At 39.3% G+C, this 23,256-nt stretch overlaps 1 protein-coding gene and 1 pseudogene across 1 annotated transcript; one reads left to right on the forward strand and one right to left on the reverse strand.

Moving 5' to 3' along the window:
- Positions 1–9,467: 9,467 nt before the first annotated feature.
- TEX13D (TEX13 family member D) lies at positions 9,468–11,833 on the reverse strand. The gene is given in 7 exon segments (XM_077145937.1): positions 9,468–9,497; positions 9,778–9,855; positions 9,857–10,280; positions 10,383–10,908; positions 10,992–11,396; positions 11,399–11,552; positions 11,759–11,833. Coding segments are annotated over 7 exon segments (1,692 nt in total).
- A 1,814-nt stretch (positions 11,834–13,647) lies between these two features.
- On the forward strand, positions 13,648–14,861 carry LOC143670914 (tripartite motif-containing protein 43 pseudogene; annotated as a pseudogene).
- The last annotated feature ends 8,395 nt before the right edge of the window (positions 14,862–23,256 follow it).

Below are 23,256 nucleotides of genomic sequence, written 5' to 3' on the forward strand. Positions count from 1 at the left end.
AAGTTAGTCCTCCTTGGAGTCTTTGTATTTTGAGTGGGCAAATGATTAGCCCAGAGGAATCAATCGCATTAGTGGTATTTCAATCATGAAAGGAAAAGATAGGGAAAGGTACCCCTTCATATCAGTCCATATGGGCAACAGCCTACCTGTGAGGTGATCTGTGAGAACATTTGGTGTTACATAGGTAAAAAAACAAAACCTAACTTTTTATTCTCAGTACAACTCTAAACAAATCATCCACAAACTTAGGAACAGAGCAACCTGAATCCGACAGCAGAAGTATACCATGCATTCTTCTTTCCTTTGCTTGTTTTGTGTTGCTAAAATAGCACACCTATCAAAGCAGCGAGGTATGATGGCATTCAGCACAACTAAAGTTGTAAAAAACAGAACAGATAAATTATAAGGTAATAGTACAACGCTCACATCCAGTACCTCATTGTCATCTCAAAAGCAAACTGACAGCTGAGCCACCCCACTACTGCAGTGTTGATGGAAAATACTAACATCTTCACTCTAATGCTACACCAGTACTAAACCTGGCTTTAGCAAATTCAGATCTCTACACTGAGCTTGCATTGTAGAGAAAGGAAGAACTGAAATGACTTTCTTCCTCCCTCCAACGGAGATAACAAAAGAGAAAGAATTAGGAAGAATGAGCGCCCCCCCCCAAAAAAAAGAATATAAACCACTATAGGAGCAGAATGCAGTCCATGATTGCAGGACATTTTGTTCTTTGTTCATCACTACATCCCCAGTGGCCGGTACATTATAGATAATATTTATTGAATGAATGAAAAAATGATTAACATTCTCAAGAAAATACAGAAAAAATACTGAAATTCACTTTTGCACACACACATTAAAATTTGGTTCTACATGCTTCAGGGCCCACCCATGAAGGAGAAAAATGAATTGGAAAAACCATTAATTCAGTAACTATGATAGTCCAACTATACACCATGTTTTGTCACTAAATCACTTCCTCTCTCCAAGCCTCATTTTTCCCCACCTGTAAAATGCAGTTGAACCAGATGGCCCTTAAGGTCACTTTCAGCTTTAACATTTTATGCTTTAAATGAAAGTTTAGCATGCATTAGAGAGAAACAAAGGGGAAATGCACTGAGTTAATATTTGTGTGCAAGAAGCAAGAGCTATTTCCTTGTCTTACACAATAGGGTATAGATTTTTGTTCTTGTTTTAAAATAACCGAAGAAATTAGTCATGGTGTGGAGAAAGAGACCTGCACAATTTAAAGCAAACTACAACCTTTTAGAATACAGATATTGCATAAATCAAATATAATATAAAAGCATTGAATTCAGAATTGTCAACCAAGAATAAAAGTCTTCTTATCCAAACTTGTCATCTCCTGAGATCTCTGAGAAGTGACAGAATTTTGCACATGGATGCCTGGTCTGAGGTGCTAATTGTCTTCATTTCAAATGCCCTAGGCTATTCTCAAGCCCAGGTAGATTAAAGGGATGATGCCAAGGGTGGTCAATTTTATAGAGTGGTTCTGACATTTCAAAATCTTTTTCTCTAACCTTTCAAACCTAACTTTGTTCTTCAACTAACTCATTTCTAGGTGTGAATTCTACTGTGACAGTGTTATGATATTGTCACCTGTGGTGAGTTTATACATTCTTTCAGAATTTACTAAAAGTCACTTCCTTCACAAAAATGAGAGAAAATTTTAAAATGTCTTTAAAAAAAAGATCACTTCCTTTCAATAATGTCTGGCTTTACCTATGAGGCCATTTTTTAATGCTATTTTGTAAGTGAGAAACCAGAGATAGAGTTGTTGGTCTATGTTTATTTAAGCCTGCTTTAAATGTGTTTATTCTTTCAACCAACATTTTTGAGCATCAACTAAAAATATATACCTAGTAGAGAGAAGAAAAGAAAACACAGTGTCTGCTCTCAAGGAACTCAGTCTACTGAGGAAAACAGACCAGCAAACAGACAATTACAATTCCTTTAAGGGCTGTGATAGAGGAAAGGATGGTGCTCTGCCGCATAGTAGTGGGACAACTAATGACCTATATTCTAAACCTGCGCATCCTATTAGAAGCAGCAAGTTTTATATATTTCTGTCTACTATATACAATTCCTTTTACTTGTCCTAATTTTACCTCCTTCATGAACTCAAAGTGGGCTCCCTAATTCTAGCTGAAATTCTGCCTAATTTTGAGGTTTTATTCTTGGAGTAAAAGCAATAGTTAATATTTGTTAATTGCTTACAACATTCCAGGCATCCTGCTAAACACTTTGTATATATTATCTCCTGTATTTATATCTACAGTCCTATGAAGCAGATACCATTATTATCCCATGTTACCAACAAAGAAGCCAAAACTCAGAGAGGCTAAGTAACCTACTCAAGGTTGAACTACTTGTCTGTGTCAGACCCAGGATTTGAATACAGGCCAGCTGGCTACAGATCCTGTGCATTTCACCACCATCGTCTTCTGCCTTCCACCACTAATTCTGCTATCACTGCCCTGGATGGCTCAGACTTCAGTCTCCTATCTAAGAAGGATAATTCTGGCTTCTGCAATATTCTTACATTCAAGTATCAACTCTTCCCCTGCCCTGACTTACAGGAGACCTATGTCTACATGCCTTATGAGATCAGCTATACGGCTTTTGCTTGGGTCTTTTTACCTCTTTTGGAAGGATATTACAGAGTGAAAGTCTGTTCTCTCAGGCTTACCATCTGGAATCTGAATCATCAGCTTATCCTTGCTAAGTCACAGAACACTGATTGGTTTGTTTTTAAAAGATTTGGGCATTCTCTATCCTAGACTAATTTGGTTATGCAGTTTATAAGTCAAGAGTCTCCAAAGAAACACAATCGAAAGGATATATCTATGAAACTATTATTAGATTTACTATAGGAATTGGCTCAGGTGGTCATGGGGATTGGCAAGCCCAAGTTCCAAAGGGCAAGCTGCAATTTGGAAACTCTAATGTAAGTTTTGATGAATTTCCCAGGAGAAGCTGGCTGGCTGAAGTAGAGAGAGAATTCTTCTTTCTGACTGTTGAAACCATCAGTTCTCCCCTTAAGGCCTTCAACAGATTGGACCAGAATTCTATCATTGCTGAAAGTAATCTCCTTTGTTGCTTGTAGGTGTAATCAACCATAGATGCAATCAACTGACCCATGATTTAAATCTGTTAACTACCCTCACTACCCTCATAATCAGACCAGTGCTTGCTTGACCAAACAACTGGACATCATAACTAATCAAGTTGACAAGTGAACTTAACCATCACACACTAAAAAGTTTTTATTGTCCAATTACATTTTTATTTTATTTCTAAACCCAGTGATGGCCAACCCTTACCAGTTTTTACTTAACTTCCCCTGTGAGATAAATGAGATGACGTATATAATGTACCTAGAACCTAAAAAATTCCCAAGGTGTTTGTGGTTTTTTCTACTAGCCTGTGAACTCCTGGATGAAAGGGACAATGTTGTATTTCTTTCTGCACACTAAGATCCTAGCACAGTAGCTGGCATCTAGTTTTTTCCCTTCTTTTCCCCCTCCCCTTCCCCTTTATACAGATAAACTTCTGCAGAGATAACCTTTTATTTCCCTCAAGAAGTATATCCTTTTTAGCATTGACTTATTTCACATTCATTGTTTACTAACGTCTATCCTGTGGTCTGTCTCACTTTGGTTTATAGAACCAACACTTCATATCCCACACCCAGGTACCTGACAGACAAATAAATCATCATGTAGCTCTTGGGGCCTCATCAACCCAGCTACATCTATGGATAGTGACTAAATTTTCTTTCTACCCTCCTTCATTTTAGATGGGGGCCCTCAGAGTATGATATCAGTATAAGAAAGTAACGCTTCTTTGAAAAAGAGACTCCAGCTTTCCATATAAAAAATTTGTTTTCTTCCTTGGGGGCTCAGGAATAAAGTTACACCATTGGAATTTAATCTAAAAGATGAAAGTTCAAAAGACTGTTATTTTGTCTATACATTTTTTTTGTCTGAAATTTTTAAGAAACCTCGGATGTTTTTAAAAGTGGATGACTAGGGGGTGCAAGGGTAGTTCAGTGGCAGAGTTCTCACCTGCCATGCAGGAGACCCAGGTTCGATTCTGAGTCCTGCACTTTCAAAAAAAAAAAAAATCAACAAATACAGCTACAGTAATGGGATAGCCACATGGGAAAAGAATGAAATGTGACACTTAACACACAACACACAAAAAAAGGTTGACCATTCTAATCTACACAACACAAACACCAAAAATTTGCAGAAAAATGGAATGAAAATAGTATAAACGCATCCTTAAGCAGTATTGTAAATATGAATGAAATATTATAAACCAGCAAGCAAAACAGATAGTAGTAGATTTTTAATGCGTTTTATAGCTACAGATGTAACATTGGCATTGTTTTCTTCTCCTTCTCAGTAGTAAATAGTTCATGAATAATGCTAGAAACATTGATAAGCAAGAGTTCAGTAGTACATCACCTATGTTCTGAGGTCTTGAAACTGTCTAAACAATATCAGGAATTGTAGTGGAAAACGTATGAAATTGTCAATATTTACTCAATCTTTTTCTTTCCTGGAACCAATATGGTTCTCTGAAATTATCAAATATAAATGTAAATAAAGCAAAAATTAAATGAGATTAAATTCCCTAAAATTTTTACTTACAGACAAAACCCAGAGAGAGCTCTGTCATTGTTTTATAAACACTGGGGTATGGTTTAATAGTGCCTACCACAAAAGTAATCACAGGTGTCTACCTTGTATGCAATTATTTTTGTAATGTAGTGCAGAAGAAAGAATAAAACCTAAAATAGTAGATATAAATATACAAAGCAAACAGATGGAGAATTTCACAAATGAAGCTGTAATATAGTGTATTATTTTGAAGTAAGACAAACCAACTTTCTTAGCAATTTTTTTTTTGGTATACTGGGGACACAATTTAAAACCATCTGGCTATCAGGGAAGTTTGCAACCAAAATACGACATTCTGAACTTTGTGTCCCCTAAAATCTGTTAGCATTTATTGGCATTTAACGTGTATTAAAACTACTACCTGTGTACAGAGGTGGTTCTCAACTTGGGTTCCCAAAGTGCACAGAAGTTCAAGAAAGTAGGAACGAAGGATTCCGAAACATTGTAAGTATTTACAAAGAGCTTAGAAAAATGATCCATTTGCCAGTGACTAGGTTGCACGTAATAATAGCAGTATTAATAACGATAACATTAATATTTGTTGAGCACCTTTTATGTTTGAAGTACTATTCTAGCACTGAATGATACCTCAAAAAAATTCTAAACTGAAAATCAGTGACTGATTTTAGTTGAAATTATATAAATTTTATGTGAGAGAACGTTATAGTTATATAAGCTTTTTAAATTAGTACTGTTTGATAGACAGACTCTTTCAAAAAATGTAATCTACAAGCCAAAAAATATATGATTAATGGAGGGAAAGAGTAGGTGAGTATTTGCCTTATTTCTTGAACTAGAATAAGAGGTCCTTGAGGACAATAATGATCACTCCCAGAATCTAGCACAGTGCCCAACTCACGGAGGCCTCCCCTAGATACATGTTGTTGCTTGGCCTGTAACATAATAAAAGAATCTAGAGATTCCTGGTGGCATTGCTTATCTCTAAAACTGACATTAGGGAGGATATGGTACTTTTCCACAATTACTTTATGCCTCAGAGAAGTTAATCTATATGGACCAGCATCTGACCTACTAGAGGATTTCTCAAGTCCATTGAAGAGAGGGCTTCCAACAGTGAAACCGAATAGGGAATTATACTAAGCCCCCTTGGAGTATTGATACTCAGTGCAATAGCACTTCTATGCCTGTTTCACTATAGTCCTGGACACTTTTTTTTTTAATGCTGAAAAACAAACATTCCAGTCAGTGAAAAATAATTTGTTCAACAGTACCTTCATAATAAGTTCACACACCTGGCCTATTTAGTATCTTTAAGTGTATGCTAGGCTTAGTGACAGTGGATGCATTCATTCCATCATATGCTAGAAACGAAGATACAATGCAAGAGTTCTATGCACAGTGTCTACTCCACACAAGAATCTGCCAGTATTGGTTGTCGAGACATTACAAACAAGCCAGAAGAAAAATATGTATTTGTTTTCCACTCTGTTATAGATTTAGTGCTGTGATTAAAAAAAAAAAATCAATTCCGTTCCTCATTTTGCAGCATGACTTTGAGGATTTTGAAGTTTCCTTTCTTCCTCCTTTCTCACTGGAAAAAAAATATATATACACACATTGGGACTTTTATAGCTGGCACCTTACTCCCTTAAAACAAAAACTGGGTAATTCAGACAGACTTTAGACAAACGGTCAAGATATGATCTTTATTAATCATACTGAACTTAGATATAAACTTTTCATAAAGCCAATCTGCTGAAGCAAGCACAAGACCCTCCCACTGTCTTTTTGTTTCAGCCGTGGTGACTGAAATACCAAGTGGTCCTACTCACTGGCAGCCTAGCTGGTTACATATCCTGAAACTTGAGAGATTTTTTAAAAGAGCAGCTTCCTGTTCAACAGACTGCCACTATGCCTCAACAACCCTCCATTCTAGTAATTTCATTAGTCTAAGCATTAATGATACCTATTAGCATGCAAATATATTACTTAGTGAGGGTAAAGGATTAAGGCAGTGTGATATAATGGAAAGAGGAGAGCCAGTAAGATTTCATTTTGAAGCCAGTCTTCACCAAATTCCCAAATTTGAGTGTTGAGATACTGCATCTGTAAAATGGTGGTAATAATAACCCTTTGAAGAACTAACTATTAAGAGAGGTACCTATTATACAGTACTGTCACCAAAAAAATAAGTTTAGAGTACCTGGGATATACTATGTTCTCTGTGTCTCTTACCATTACATTCATTCATTGCTGCAGCATTCAGAGAAGAAGACTGAGGATATGGAAGGAAAACTGACACTTGTTGGGGCTCAGAAAAGTTTAATAATTTATTCAAGGTCACACAGCTAGTGAAAAGCTGAGAGAGTATCCAAACACAGGACTCTGTGACTCCAAATCCCAGGTTATTGCCATAGAAATCTGTTGACTTTAGTTGTGTGTACCCAGCCCAGAAAATAGTGATTTGACAAGCAGCCTCAATGATTCAGGCCTTAACATGCAAATTGCTTTTGAAAAAGGTCAGTCTTCATATTAAATGATATAAAAGCTATGCAGAGGGATGAATCTGTTTTTATGCAAACCTAAGGGCATGCCAATAGACAACAGAGCCCATTTTCAAGCTATAAGTGTAGCAACTGTGGTGAGATCTAGAAGGACCTGCTGGAACTTGAAAATGGATTATGCTGGAATATACCCAAGTCTCATCTGTGCATCATCTGTCCAAAATTCCAGGGAGCTGTCAGAAAACATAAAAGTGTCACAAAACTTTTGCGTTTGATCTCCTTGATGGTCCCCTTCCTCTCCAGAACTCTCATCCGTGTAACCAAGGCCCTCATGGTAATCAAGAAAGAATGCTGGTGGGGAATGATTACTTTTGTTCCCTGTCCTCTCCCTATTTCTATAACAAGAAGGTAGCCAGTCTCTGCCTCCCACCTTTTCCTTCATGGGATATTTGTCTTGTTAGCTGACAGTCTACAGACTGGCTGTTTTCCAGAATCCTGAGCACCATGGTGCAATTATGCTTAGGAGAGGGAGTAAAATGCCTTAGAGGGTTGAAGGATAGGATAGAAATTTCTACTCGTGGGACCTTGGGAGATCTCAGGGAGATAGGGCCTCAGGGAAATGGCTTCTTGGTGTATGTAGGGAGGCTGGACCCTAAGCATTAGGGTCTCCCACCTGGACAGAGACTATATGCTCCACTGGTCTTGGAGCAGCAGAGATTTACACCTTCAAGGGACCATATGCGCTTGAACAGTGAGGGTAGCAGTGGCAACTATGATGAACTGCAGACCCCAAGGGAACCCCATTGGATAACTAGTAAGAAGAAGAGGGGCCCCTAGTGGTGAATAAGATTAAACTTTCCTTCATTTCAGTGGTGTGCCGCTTTGTAAGGATATATGTACCCTAGAAAAAACGTGTTTTAATCCTAATCCCATTTTGTAAAGGCAGCCGTTTCTTTAATCCCTATTCAGTACTGTATGTTGAAAACTTTAATTAGCTTATCTCCATGGAGATGTGACTCAATCAGTGTAGCTATTAAACCTGATTAGGTAGAGATGTGTCTCCACCCATTCCAGGTGGGTCTTGATTACTTTACTGGAATCCTTCCTATAAAGGAGAACAACAAGAAAGAAAACCAGGAGATTGAGAGAGAGCAGAGAACGACATAGCCACGAGAGGCAGAAAGTCCACTAGCCGGTGACCTTTGGAGATGAAGAAGGAAAACGCCTCCTGGGGAGCTTCGTGAAACAGAAAGTGAGGAGAGAAAGCTATCCGATGACCCCATGTTCGCCATATAACTTTCCAGATGAGAGAGAAACCCTGACTGTGTTTGCCATGTGCCTTCTCACTTGAGAGAGAAATCAGCAGAGAATCAGAAAAGTCCTTCTGAACTTTCAAAATGAGGCTACCTTCCTGATTTGTGCATTTGCTCATTCGTCTCACCTGGGACTAATGAGATAGGTAATTCAGTCACTCAAGTCCTTTCATGAAAGTCTCTTTGGCATTGCCCCCAGAACTGTAAAAAAATGATGTTATTTCAATTGCGTTTACCTTAAGGTCACACTACCTGCAAGGCAAAGAAGTCACCCCTAATTCATTTTGTATCACAAATTATGCTCTTTCTTGTCCTCTAACCAAACTCACCAAAAGAGTTATAATCTTTGCATTAGAAAATAACATATAATCTTAGTTCCTAACAAATACTAGACAATAACTATTTGTTCAACAAATTAAATGAAATCCCTCAAATTTGCTGTTATCTAGAATTTAACACTACAACCCCCTCAACTCTTCCAAGTTAATCCCTTGCCCCAACAGAAAAATTAGTCTAACGAAGTTACTTTTCCCTCCCTTTACCCCTAATGTGTGCCAAAGCATCTCTTCTTTCCTGATTTCTTCTCATTCTTCTCACTCAGCTCCTTGGAGTCTCACTATGTGTGGGTCTATCAGAGTAGAGGTGTCATTTCTTTAGGTTCTTGGAATATCTTCTAATGGGACAGGTGCAGTTTCTTCAACAACAAGCAAGGTCTGTGAACAGAAGCACAAAAACAGGCCATCACCTGCAAAATGTAAAAAACAAAAACAAGAAACCGTTTACAAAGGAACAAGAGCATTTTCAGTGAAAATGTTTTTTCAATGAAAAAAAAAACTGTGTTCATAAAATTCAATATAGCTTAAAATAAAATCATATGGCTATTCTCAGCCAAAGAGATGTCATTTTCAGGAGAAGGACATTCGGAAAAAACTGAAAGGAGAAAAAAAGTTTCATGACTTCAAGTTCTCCAGGTGTCAACCAATCAGCCAAACATAATCTACCACCTGTGAATTTAAATGCAATTAGGAGAAATCCCCTATTTAAAGAGCGTAATATTCACTCCTAGCCCCTTTTTGTTAATGTAAATGCATAAGAATATAAATTGTCGTATATTTCTGTGTGTGTCTACAATGATTAAAAGATGGTTCATTTGGGTAATGGCTTATTTTATTTATGTTAACTTCAGTTTTCAAAGTTTTCATGAAGTAAATTTTTTTTTTTTTTATCGGAAGGGGGCCTCAGGAAATTAATTTCCCTTTGAAATGTGTTTCCATTCTCACTTACCTTCCTGAAATCAGTAAGCTTGTCCTGGGTTAAGGCCCCCATTCTCAACTGGCATAAACTCTTGCATTTATAGCAGGCCCCGGGGCCAGGAAAAATTCATTGCTTTACACCATGGGCAGTCCCAGTCTGCAGGACTGTAGGCTGAAGCAGGTTTCTCCTGTTGCTGGGATTTCCAGGCTTTTTTCCCTTTGGGTTGCTTGGCCTTCTGCCCCTGAGGCTGCTGTTTCTTTGGGCTTTCTCTTATATCTTGGCTCCTGCTGTCTCCCGAGGGGGATTCCTCTGGGGCCTCACTGGACCTTCTTCCTGAATGTGACACCAGCTGGTTCCCTGCGGGGCTGTATCCTGGGACCTCATCTTCCTCCTGGCTGTGGCTCCCACCATCCATCAGATGGAGTGTCCCCTGGGACCTCACTGTATCTTCTTCCTGGATGTAGCTCCAGCTGGTCTCGCAGAGGACAGTTCCCTGGGGCCTCACTTTACCTTCCTCCTGGCTGTGGCTTCTACTGTCCCCCAGGGGGGTGGTCCCCTGGGGGCTCACTTAACCTTCTTCCTGGATGTGACTCCTGCTGCCCCCGCCATCCATCAGATGGAGTGTCCCCTGGGACCTCACTGGATCTTCTTCCTGGATATAGCTCCAGCTGGTCTCACAGAGGACAGTTCCCTGGGACCTCTCTGGACTTTCTTCCTGAATGTGGCTCCTTCTGTCTCCCAGAGAAGCTGTCCCCTGGGGCCTCTGTGGACCTTTCTCCTGGCTGTGGCACCTATTACCCTCCAGATGGGATGTCCCCTGGGGCCTCACTTGACTTTCTTCTTGACTGTGGCTCTTGCTGGTCCCCAAGGGGGCTGTCACTTGGAGGATCTCAGGACTTTCCTCCTGGCTATAAGGCCTCTGATCCCACAGGTAGACCACCTCCTCCTGGACGCCTACTGCAGTCCACAGGCAAGGTGGGTAGATACATCCAGGAGGCATCTGAAGTGGGACTGATGTTGCTTCTGATTTCATGATTACTGCAGATGGTAAAGATGGCAAATATGGGAATCCCACTATGAGCGGCGGGGAAAATGGGAACGTGTGTGACGTCAGCATTGGCAGAGGGGGTGGAATTGCATGGACCCATGGACTCCGGAGTGCTGGCCCATAAAGCACTGCTGCCAGGGCCACTATTTGGGCTTCCAAATACAGCCTTCCCTGCACCCCATGGCCACCCTTTCACCGTGCTCCTCTGCATTCAGGAGACACACCCCGGGCCTGTACTGCTGGGCTAGTGGCCCGGGCACCATATCCTGGGGCATTGGGGCGACCTGGGCAGAACTTTCGGCTTAGTACAGCTGCCCGCTCAGCGTGTCGCGCTCCTCCAACGCCTGCTGCAGGGCGGCCCGTGTGTACTGAAGCTGCGCAGTCCAGTCCTCTCGCTCCTCACGCAGCCGCTGCCCCTTGGAAGCCAAAGCCCAGGCGGCCGCATCATGCTCCTCCACCTGCTCCTGCAGCCATCGTATGTGGCACCCTTGGTGCTCCCGCTGCCACACAGCCACGTGCATGCTCAGGGCCAGTGCGCTCCAGACGCAGGCCCTCTTGATGGCATGCAGCATCTGCGGGTCGGCCACAATGGCCCGCAGTCGTCCTCCACTTCGTTCCAGGGCCGTGAGTGGAAGGCCAGGTAGAAGTCTGGTACACCACCATTCATAAGGACGTCATTGTTGGTGAACTTGATCACTTAGTTGTGACAGAAGCCACTCCCATGGTCCCCGAAGTCCACAGCCAAGGCTGCTGAGGCCTAGTCATCCAGACGCTGCCATCAAATAGCCCCTCAGCCTTTGTCTCAGTCCAAGTTAGTCCTCTCTCAGTCCTGGCCTTTTTCTCAGCCTCCTTTTTCCCTCGTCCCCTCGTCCTCCTCAAAAAGAGTGAAGCCGAGTCCCTCACCACAGCAACCGTAGCATGATGATGGTGTGGCACATCACAGAGACAGGCTCCGAGTCATACCGCAAGGCCCGCTGGGACCCACCTTCCTCCACACAGGGCCTTCTGCGTAGGAGATTTCCTCGTGGCTGCACCCATCTCCCCTAAGAACAATCTTTCTCCTCAGAGTGCCCCTGCAAGACAGCCAGGCTGTGTGGAATCACTTGGAAATACAGTAAGCTCTCAGAGGACTCTGTCGTTTCCAGGGGCTACATAGAATGAGTTCCTAGCTTTAGGGTAGGAATACATGGATAGATGCATGGGGGACTACTCTAGGCTCAGTCCTCTCTTCCCTAAGTCTCAGTTGCTACTTCACACTTTCTGTACAGTACTCAATCAGTCTGAACACTTCCCTCCTCAACCTAAGCAGATGAACTTGGAGTCTCTGTCATGAAGAAAACCAGGCAAATGAGCCATGAAGTCCTTGAACTTCCTGTTACTTCACTCCCATGTTTACCTGGTCATCCTGATCACAGAGGATGTCTTTCTTCTTTCAGACTAAACCCATTTACCATGATCTGGATCTGCCCTACAAGAAATGCTAAAGGGAGTCCTTCAAGCTGATATAATAGGACACTAGACCATAACTCAAATCCACACAAAGAAATAAAACCATAAAGATAACTACATAGGTAAATATGAAAGACAGTATAAATATATTTTTGGTTTGATTTGTAACTCCTATTTTTTCTCTAAATGATTTAAAATCCAATTGAATAAAACAATAATTATAAATCTATGTTGATGTACATACAAATATAGAGATGCAATTTGTGACAATAACAACAAAAGGGGAGGACAGAGCCATATAGAAACAAAGTTTTTACATAATTGAAATTTAATTAGGATTAATTCAAAATAGATTGTTATAAATTACCATGTTAATTATAATCCCCAAAGCAACCACTCAGAGAATAACTAAAAAATATACAGAAAAGAAAATGAGAATAAATTTACAAAAAGAAAAGTAAAATAAAATAGACGTAACTGATGGAGAACTGAAGAACAGAAAAGATATGACATATAGGAAAAATTAGCAAAAAATCTTATCATCAGTAATTACAGTAAATTGTAATGAATTAAGCTCCTACAATTAAAAGGCATGGATTGGACTTCTGGGAAGATGGCTGAATAGGATAAGCAGAACTTACTCTTCCACCACGGAACGGGAGAAAAGGCAGAATATGACCAGGACAGTAGTTCCAGGGTTCAGTTGTTCAAAGAAAGACCTTCGAATTATATAAGGAAGACCTGGATGAAAAAGCACAGAAACTTCAACTGAGAAATTGTGGTGAGTGTGCTCAATCATGACCACCCCTGAGGCCTGCTTCTGCACGCTAGCTGGATCAGTTGGCTGAGGAGCAGCACATCCCTATTTTGGCTGCCTAGGGGAGTCACCTCTTTCAGTCCAGTAACTAGAGTTCCTGCACAGGAAGGGGGAATGAGCAGCTTCATTTTATCCAGACACAGAGATTTTGCTGCAGTTCCCAGTGCCTACTCCCCATCCCTGAGCAGGCTGCTGCGGTCACCTAGTTTTGGAGGAGTCCAGGAAGCCCTCCTTTTGGGAGGAAGGATGCAGTGCAGTGCCAAACAGACAATTGGCTGGTGAAAGAGAAACTCTGGGTCCCATTGCCTCAATTCTTTATACACAGAGGCCCAGAGTGCTCAGTGCATACATGAGCAGAGAAACAGGGTCAAAGGAGGAAGTTGCAATAGACCCACCTACAAGGGAAGCCACATAAGACTAAGTGTTGCTTCTCAACAAGAGGCAGAGTACATTTGGAACTCCCCAGTTGTGGAGACTTCTGAAAGCTGTGCCTACCACTTTGTGAGGACCTGACCCCTGAATTGACTTTCATAGTTGTATTTCAACAGTAAGAATAGGTGAAACCACTGATATTTTCTGTAGAAAAATGGACACAGACATCTCCCAAGACTCCCAGAAAGAACACACCTGCTCCATCTGCCTGACCTACCATACAGACCCAGTCACCATTGGCTGTGGGCACAGCTTTTGCAGGCCTTGTCTCAATTTTTCCTGGGAAGCAGCACAGGCTCCTGCCCTGTGCCCCACATGCATGGAAACCTCGTAGTGCACAGACTTCAAAACCAACATGCTCATGAAGAACTTGGTGCCCCATATTAGACAAGAAAATCTCTGCCAATTTCTGAGCTCTGAAGAGCATATGTATGGGACACACAAGGAGGCTAGGAAGATCTTCTGTGAAGAGAGCAAAAACTTGCTATGTTTGCTGTGCTCTAGGTCTCAGGAGCATGAGACTCAGAAACACTCTTCCACGGATTGGACTGCTGCGAAATACTTGGAGAAGCTCTTAAAGCTGATGGGATCTTTATGGGAAAAGATCCAAGAAAATTAGGGAAATCTAAACAAAGAATAGCCGCCAAGTGGGTGGTTTATGCATAAACCTATCTGATAAAACAGAGAAGTTTTATCAGAGATGAGTATCAGGATTTGCATCCAGTTCTCAGGGAAGAAATACTACATTTAAAGAAACAGATAAAGGACTGCAGAAAGATTTTATGGCAACTCAGAAAAAAGTAAAGCTGAAATGCTTCTAAAGAGAAAACACCTAAGAGAAATGTGTGAGGACCTGATGAAAATGTGTCAGAAACCAGACGTGGAGATGCTCCAGTGGAAATTTCCTTCAGTAACGAAATAACCAATTACAATATCAAGCTGTCTGACAATGTGAGAAGTTGGAGAGTTAGATATGACCATCAAGATGCATCTTTTAAATCTGAAAACTCTGTTTTAGAGCATGGGAGTCCAAGGCCTTTACCTCTGGAAAACATTACTGGGAGATTGAAGTGGATAACATTTGGGGCTCGTCTCAGGTTCTGCAGGGATTTCTGGATAAGGAAGCATGGTGCACAGGTTGACTCTAATGAGACATTCCTTCTTTTATATGTGAAGGAGCACAATCATTATAGTCTCTTCACTGCCGCCTTGATGCTTCGTCAGTATATACAGAAACCTCACGGTGGGGTTGCTGTGTTTGTTGATTATGAGAGTAGAAATGTGTCTTTTAATGTCTCCAAAAACTCCTTCATACCCCTTATTCCTTCAGTTTCTCTCACAGGCTTTTGTTTTCACTGGCCACAATGATCAGCTCTAAGTCAGTGACCTCATTGTATGCCTGGGAACTCTATCTGAGGATGCCTTTCTCAGCTCATGCAAATCCTTAATATGTTATTATCTTTAAGCTTGTTGCACTTTAAGATAACATCACTTTATTGCTATTAGATAAGAAGATAAAGTGAAATGCAAAATTTTCTGTTTTTTCAGTTGTATTTAAATTAAAATCATCTCTTGGTGCTTATTACCTGGAATATATGATGCAGTGGCTCACCTGCTTTGTGAGCTTGTGAAACTATGAGAATATATGTGTGTGTGATTCTATCTTAATGGTCTAATGCAAGAATATAGTTTCCACATCATAAACAAATCATTATCTACAATGCATATATCCATCCGAAATATCCTGTCCCTCATCTTGATCAAGTAAAATCCACTCATCAAATTTCCTCAGTGAAAAAAATCCTCTTACAAAAGGAAATCTCTCCTGAAATGGGACCAGATTTGACCTTTCTTTGTATGTATTCTCTTTGTTAAGTCAAATATTTACATGCAGGTAAACATTCAGGTATGGAAAGGTGGTTCAACACAGAAAATCAACTAATTTAACACAATACATTAACAATTTGAAAGAGAAGAATCACATAAACATCTCGATTGACACTGTGTTAGTCAGGGTTCTCTAGAGAAACAGAACCAACAGGAAATATCTGTAAATGTGAGAGGGCCAGAGACGTTTAGAGAGGAATCCACTGGCATCAGAAGTTCAAAGCAACAGATCCATGAACAAGGACCAGCAGATCCCAACCACATGCCTTCCCAGCCAACAGATGTGTCCTGGATGGCATTACCCTTTCTTGAGTGAAGGTAACCTCTTGTTGGTGCCTTAATTTGGACATTTTCATGGCTTTAGAACTGTACATTTGTAACTATTAAATTCCCCCTTTAAAAAGCCATTCTACTTCTGGTATATTTGGATTTTGGCAGCTTTTGCAAACTGATACATTTGAGCCCTTCAACATTCCACTTTCAACAATGGATGGAACAGCTAGAAAGTTGGTCAAGGGGAGATAGAAATCTTGAACAACACTATAAATCATCTAGACCTAACACATCTATAGAACACTCAACCCAACAACAGAAAAATATACATTATTCTCAAGTTCACATGAAACATCCTCCAGGATGAACTATATGTTAGGCCAAAAAATTGAGTCCCAATAAAATTAAAAAATGTAAATTATACAAATTACATCCTTTGGCCCCAAAAGTATGAAATTAAAAATCAATAACAAGGAAATTTGTGAAATTTACAAACATGTTAAAATTAAATAGCACAAGAAATACTAAAGCAAGTAAACACAGGTGCAAATCTGAATTCACATGAAAAAATAAAAAGCAGGAGTAAGGGTAATTTTGTAATTACAAAAGACAGTATAAATGCATATTTCTTCTCCTTTCTTCTCTTAAGTGATTTAAAAGCAATCGTGCATGATGGCATGTATATAATTGTATTTGGGGGCCTACAACATATAGTAATGTTATATATTTGTCAATAACAGCACAAAGGAGGTGAAATACAAGTATTTCTTGTAGGATGGCTCTACTAACAATAATTTCTCTTTGTTTCTGTTTCTCTGGGAATGTCCTTATTTCACCTTCATTTTCCGAAGGTGGTTTTGCTGAATATAGGATTGTTGCTTGACATTTTTTTTTCTCTAAGAAATTTTAAGATGTTATCTTACTGCCTTTTGGCCATGACTTTTCTGATGATGTCAGCTGTTAATCTTTTCAGAGTTCACTTGTATGTGATGAGTTGTGCTGCTTTTAAGATTTTCTTCTTGAAATTGGCTTCCAGTTTTTTTACTATGATGAGTCTGGTGTGGATCTATTTGCATTTACCCTACTTTGAGTTTATTAAGCTTCTTGGTTGTATAGATTAAAGTTTTTCAGCAAATTTGGGAAGTTTCCAGCATTATTTTTGAAGGTTTTTTTCTTCTTTCTTTTTCTCCTCTCCTAGGGGTATTTCCATTATGTTGGTGTGCCTAAATATGGCTCACATTTCTTTATGACTCTGTCTTTCTTTTTACTTCATTCTTTTTTCTCTGTGCTTTTTGGTTTATATAACCTGTATTAATCTATCTTTACATTCACTAATTCTTTATTCTGCCAGTTCAAATCTTCTGTTGAGCCCCCTTGGTGAAATTTTCATTTCTGTTATTCTACTTTGCAACTCCAGAATTTTCATTTGGTTCTTTTTTAAAAATTATTTCTCTATCTTTATCAATATTCTTTATCAATATTGATGAGACATTGTCATCATATATCCATTTACTTTTTAAAACACAGTTGCCCATAGCTCTTTGTGCATATTTATAATTGCTTCTGTGAGGTCTTTGTCTGTTAAATGTATCATCTAGTCAAATTCACAGGCAGTTTCTGTTGCCTATTTTTTTCTCTGTTTGGACCAGATTTTGTGTTTCTTAGCTATAATTTTTGTTGGAAACCGGACATTTTAGGTAATATATTGCAGTCACTCTGAGTATTTCCCTTCCCCTCCCACAGAGCTTGTTATTGTTGTTTGCTTACTTAATTGTTTCCTCCAGAATACATTCTTTGACCACTCTATCAAGAGTACTGTAATTAGTTTTTTTTTAATTCTTCTTTATCATCAACTAGTCTTACCCCTCGGGAGTAGAAACTATGTCCTTTCATCTCTGGATCCCCAGGACCTAACCCCATTTCAGTTACATTATAATTCATATACATCCCAAAGGGGAGAACAAAGAATGGAAGATAGGGGCAAAGGAAAGAAGGAGGGAGAGACAGAGCCTATTCCATGATTTCTAGGATCCTGGTTGAAATTCAGACTGAGACCTATAAGGACATATTCTTATCATGATTTCAAACCAAATAAGAATAATCTTTTTTTAATAAAAGACACACATACCCCTATAGAAAAATATTAACCATATCCAAACTGGTGAATCTATCCTATGGGAAAGTGCTTACATACACTGTTAAACTTTCTAACAATTTTAAACTACCTCCAAATTAATGTAATAATACTTCAAAAATGCCAAGGTGTTTTAAAATTATTATTATTATGTTTAAAATACTTTTGACCTTCAGCTTTTATGGAATCAATTTCCAGTGTATCAAAACTGGAAGGTGATATATAATGGCCTATAAAGTGAGATTTAAAAAGTAACCTGACTGAGTTAGCATTCTTGATGAAACAAAAATAATATCACAAATACTACCACACTTTACTTTGCAGGTGTGCAAGTTTGCAAAGCGTGAATACATATTTACAAGAGAGTAGAACAATTCAAATACATAAATTAATCAATGTGAGAAACCACATTAAAAACATAGCTAATTTTTACTTGATTTGCAACAAATTTGTATACTTTCAATTTTAGTATAACTTGTGTCACAAAGTATTCATAACAGCTTTAAATGATAATCGTTGGTGATAAAGGAAGAAAAATAACATTTTAAAGTCATAATATTAGTATGTATCTGCATGTTTGCAAATTTACTCTCCCAAGGATCAAAGGTGGTAAATAGAATTGAGAAAAGGCGTATACACTAAACATAAGCTATATATGCCCAGTCCTGAGGAACAGTTTTAGGAAAATTTACCTTTTATTACATATGCTTTTTTCTTGTACTCTGAACCCACAGTGACCCCTTCAATATAGCTATCAATTAGATGCCATAAACAAAGAGAGGAGGCAGCTAAGCACTTTATCTCAGAAATAGTAGTCACATTCCCTCATTTTTTGTAGCAAGCTTTTTAAACACTTTTATTGTGAGATATTGCAGATATACAAAAAAAGCTATAAATTTTTAAGTACATTTTAATAAGTAGTTATAGAACAGATTTCAAAGTTTGGTGTGGGTTACAGTTTTACAATTTCAAGATTTTCCTTCTAGCTGCTCCAAGACACTGGAGACTAAAAACAAATATAAATATAATGATTCAGTAGTCATATTTACTTGGTTTTTTAAAACTTTTTTATTGTACAGTATAACATATATACAAAGCAAAGAAATAAAAAACAATAGTTTTCAAAGTACTCATTAACAAGTGGTTAAAGGTTAAATCCCAGAGTTTGTCATGGGCTACCATACGATCCTCTCATATTTTTCCTTCTAGCTGCTCTAGAATATAGGATGTTAGAGGGCTTAAATACTTTTTTATCATCACAATCGACTTTTTTCCTTCTTTTTTTGTGAACAATAACATATATACAAAAAAACCTACAAATTTCCAAGCACAGCACCACAATTAGTTGTAGAATATATTTCAGACTTTGACATGGGTTACAATTTCACAATTTTAGCTTTTTACTTCTAGCTGCTCTAAAATACTAGAGACTAAAAGAGATATCAATTTAATGATTCAGCATTCACATTCATTTGTTAAGTCCTATCTTCTATGTATAATTCCACCATCACCTTTGATTTTTCCATACCTCTTATTGGGGTTATTTGGGCTATGGCAATTCTAAATTTTTGATATTGGAAGGCTCCATCACTAATATGGGGTAGGAAGTTGGGGCTATCTGATGTTCTAGAGAGGCTGGGCTAGGTTTCAGGACTTTTTTGGACCAGGGACCAATCTCGAGACTGTAGGTTTCTAGCAAGTTACTCTAGTGCCTGGAATCCTTGTGGAATCTTATAAATTGCCCTAGGTGTTCTTTAAGATTGGCTGGAATGGTCCTGGTTGGGGTTTGGCAGGTTATGATAGGTAGCAAGGTCTAAATGAAGCTTGCGTAAGAGCAACCTTCAGAGTAGCCTCTCGACTCTATTTGAGCTCTCTCTGCCATGATACTTGATTAATTACACTTATTTTTCCCCATTTGGTCAGGATGGAATTGTTGGTCCCATGGTGCCAGGTCTGGATTCATCCCTGGGAGTCCTTCCCACATCACCAGGGAGACATTCATCCCTGGTTGTCATGTCCTACATAGGGGGAAGGGCAATGATTATACTTGCAGAGTTGGGCTTAGAGAGAGTGAGGCCACATCTGAGCAACAACAGAGGGCCTCCAAAAGTAACTCTAAGGCATGGCTATAGGTAGTCTAAGCTTCTCTGCTGCCCACATAAGCTTCACAAGAGTAAGCCTCATGATAGAGGGCATGGCCTATTGATTTGAGTGCCCCTAAAATTTGACACAGTATCAAGGGATTCCCTGATGGTAAGGTTTAATTGTTTTGTAGTCTTTCTCCCCTCCTTCAGGGGACTTTCCCAATACTATTTTTTTTTTTTTTTGCATGGGCAGGCACCGGGAATCAAACCTGGGTCTTCAACATGGCAGGTGAGAACTCTGCCTGCTGAGCCACCATGGTCTGCCCTGCAATACTTTTTGACAATCTGGTTAGTATACTCTAGGGTGTTTCCAGGCATTACAATAATCTATACAGGATTAAATGACCTCTTTCTCATTCTGTACTCCCTGTTTCAGTTTTTCAAATGAGCTATACAGATTGGTTGAATTAGATTATGCACTACAGAAAATTTCAGATCCAGATAAAATAAACCTTTCTTCCATTGGTCTCAAAGAGTATGCGTGGTTCTAAAATATAGACACTGTCTTCCTTACCCTTATGTTCTGAATTACTTTAACCCCAACCTATTCGGCTTCGTTCTTATCTCTAAATATCAGGTTATATATATAAAACAGCCTCTCACATACTTGTTAAATTCTAACTTCTTTGTTATAACACCTCCTTCTCCTTTAAGCCCTCTCCCAATCTTTAGGGATATTTTGGTCTATGGGCATTTTAATTATTTCATGTGGCCAAGGGGTGTTGACAATATGGGATGGGGGATGGAACTGCTTGATGTTCTTGGAGAGGCTGGCACCTCTATGTTTCAGGACTTATCTGGACTTGGAAGCATCTGAAAGTTTTATGTTTCTGAAAAATAAATTGAGTGCGTACAACTTTTGTATAATCTCAGATAAAGCCCTGGGTGTGCTTTAGGGTTAACAAGAATGATGTTGGTTAGAGTTTGGCAAACCATGGCTGTTATCAATATCTAGTTAAAGCTTGCATAAGAGTAGCCTCCAGAATAGTCTCTTGACTCTGTGTGAACTCTCTTAGGCATTGATACCTTATTTTGTTACATTTCTTCCCCCGTCCTTTCATCCAGAAGGCATTATCAATCTCATGTTATTCTGGTCAGTCTCATCCCTGGGAGTCATATCCCACATTGCCAGGGAGACATTTACCCTAAATGTCATGTCCCATGTAGGGGGGAACGTAATGCTTTTCCTTGAAAAGTTGGGCTTAGAGAGAGAGAGGCCATATTTGAGTAACAAAAGAGGTTTTCCAGGAGCAACTTTTAGGCACAATTATAGGTAGGGCTGCCTTCTCCACCCTCATTTTTTTTTCTGCACGTGAGCAGGATACATGTGCAGAGGAGCACTGCAGATAATTAGCACAAGTGTGAGCATAGATGACACAATATGATATTGTAAGCAAATATAGCTTACAATCTGTTTCAACTGACCCACTTTGACAGCATGCATAGTGATTGTGCTGCGTTGAAACTATTGCGTATCCCCAGAAAAGCCTTGTTCTCTAATCCTCATTCAATATTACTGGGTGGAATATTTTTTATTGTTTCCTTGGAGATGTGACTCACTCAACTGTGGATAGTACCTTTTGATTAGGTAATTTCCATGGAGTGTCTCCACCCGTTCAAAGTGGGCTTGCTTACTGAAATCTTTTAAGAGGGAACCATTTTGGAGAAAGCATTTGAGCCCACAGTGCTGATAGAGCCCATAAAGCCAGAGACTTTTGGAGATGAAGAAAGAAAATGTCCCAGGTGAATTCTTTTGAAGGAGAGGCTGGTAGGGAAAGCTAGCAGACATTGCCATGTGCCTTCCCAGCTGAGAGAGAAACCCCAAACATCATCAGCCCTTTCTTTGGAGTTAAGGTATCTTTCTCTGGATGCTTTAGTTTGGACATTTCTGTGGCCTTAGAACTGTAAACTTACAACTTAATAAATTTCCTTTTTAAAAGCCATTCCATTTCTGGTATATTGAATTCTGGCAGCTTTAACAAACTAAAACAGTGATTATTGTGCATTCAGTAAAATCATCCACAAAGACCAAATAGATCTCATGAATTCATTTTCTACAGATGAACTAAATTTTTAATATTTCTTTTCCTGGTTATTTGACAATTATCTGTAAATAATATCATTATTGTAAATTTTCACTGAAGTCATTCACAATTTTAAGATTTGCACCCCCTCCCACCACACACACACACACATGCATGCTCATATACATTATCTCTTACATATGCTTACATTTCAAAGTACACTGGAGTAGTCAAGGAAGCAGGGACTCTGAGACATTAAGATCTGATTGGCTAGCTGGCAAGTAATACTTTGATCACCACCCTTGAAGTGGAGGGCAGAGACAGATCAGTCACCAGCCAGGTGCAACAGTATGAGAAAAAGAGGAAAGAACTTTGAATTCCTAAGGATCTGAGAGTCTTAAGATTGGGGCAGAAGATAAAAAGCTGAAGCAGAAAGAGGAGAACAAATTAGGTTAGAGATCTGGGAGCAGGAAGTTATTTCAGGACAGGAAGTACAGAAATACAAGGAGCCTAACCTTTGAGAAAAAAATCACTGGATCAGAATTGGAGGAAATTTTTAGGCTTCATTGCCATAGCAGTTCTTAGAAATAGTTTCTCAATAGTGCCACCTCCAAAATACATTATAACATTAATATAAATACATATGCACCAGAATGTTAAATGACTATTGCTTTGGTTTTGAGCTGATGGTGAGAGGGAGGCTTTATAGGCACTGTACACCTGGAAGTTAATAGGTTATATTTGATGATTGAATAAACAGGAAGAGGTGAAGTCAACTTCTATTTTGCATGGGTGAGGGTATCATAAACAAGCCCAACCCCAACCCACCACACAGCCTCTTTGGAAATGTCACTTAAACTAGCCCTGCAATTTTTCTGTACTCCTCTTGAGCCTTGGGCAGTGGACTGCAGATTGCTATTAGAAAAGGATGGACAACAGGGAGAGCCAGTAGAACCTTATCCAAATTTTCATAACCTGCAAAGTACAGTCCCATATACTCACAGATATGAGAAATCAGCTGTCCTAGGCTTGACTCTAACTGAGAAGAGACAGTGGTGAGTTCTTCATGAACTCTTTTAGTGCTTGGGTTCCACACTCAACTACTTTTCTGGTGTTTGCAAGGCAGTGGCTAAGACACTGCCACCCTTTGGAGGTGCCACCCTCTTCTCTGGAAATTTGGGATTAGAGCTTGGGAGAACCTAGATTACTACAAGTCATCCCTCTCTAGAATGCATCATTCCCCATTTGCTTTAATTGACCGATAGCTGAATGAACGCTTTTGATATTTACTTTCTGATAAT

Source organism: Tamandua tetradactyla, chromosome X, assembly GCF_023851605.1.
Source record: "Tamandua tetradactyla isolate mTamTet1 chromosome X, mTamTet1.pri, whole genome shotgun sequence".
Classification (NCBI taxonomy): domain Eukaryota; kingdom Metazoa; phylum Chordata; class Mammalia; order Pilosa; family Myrmecophagidae; genus Tamandua; species Tamandua tetradactyla.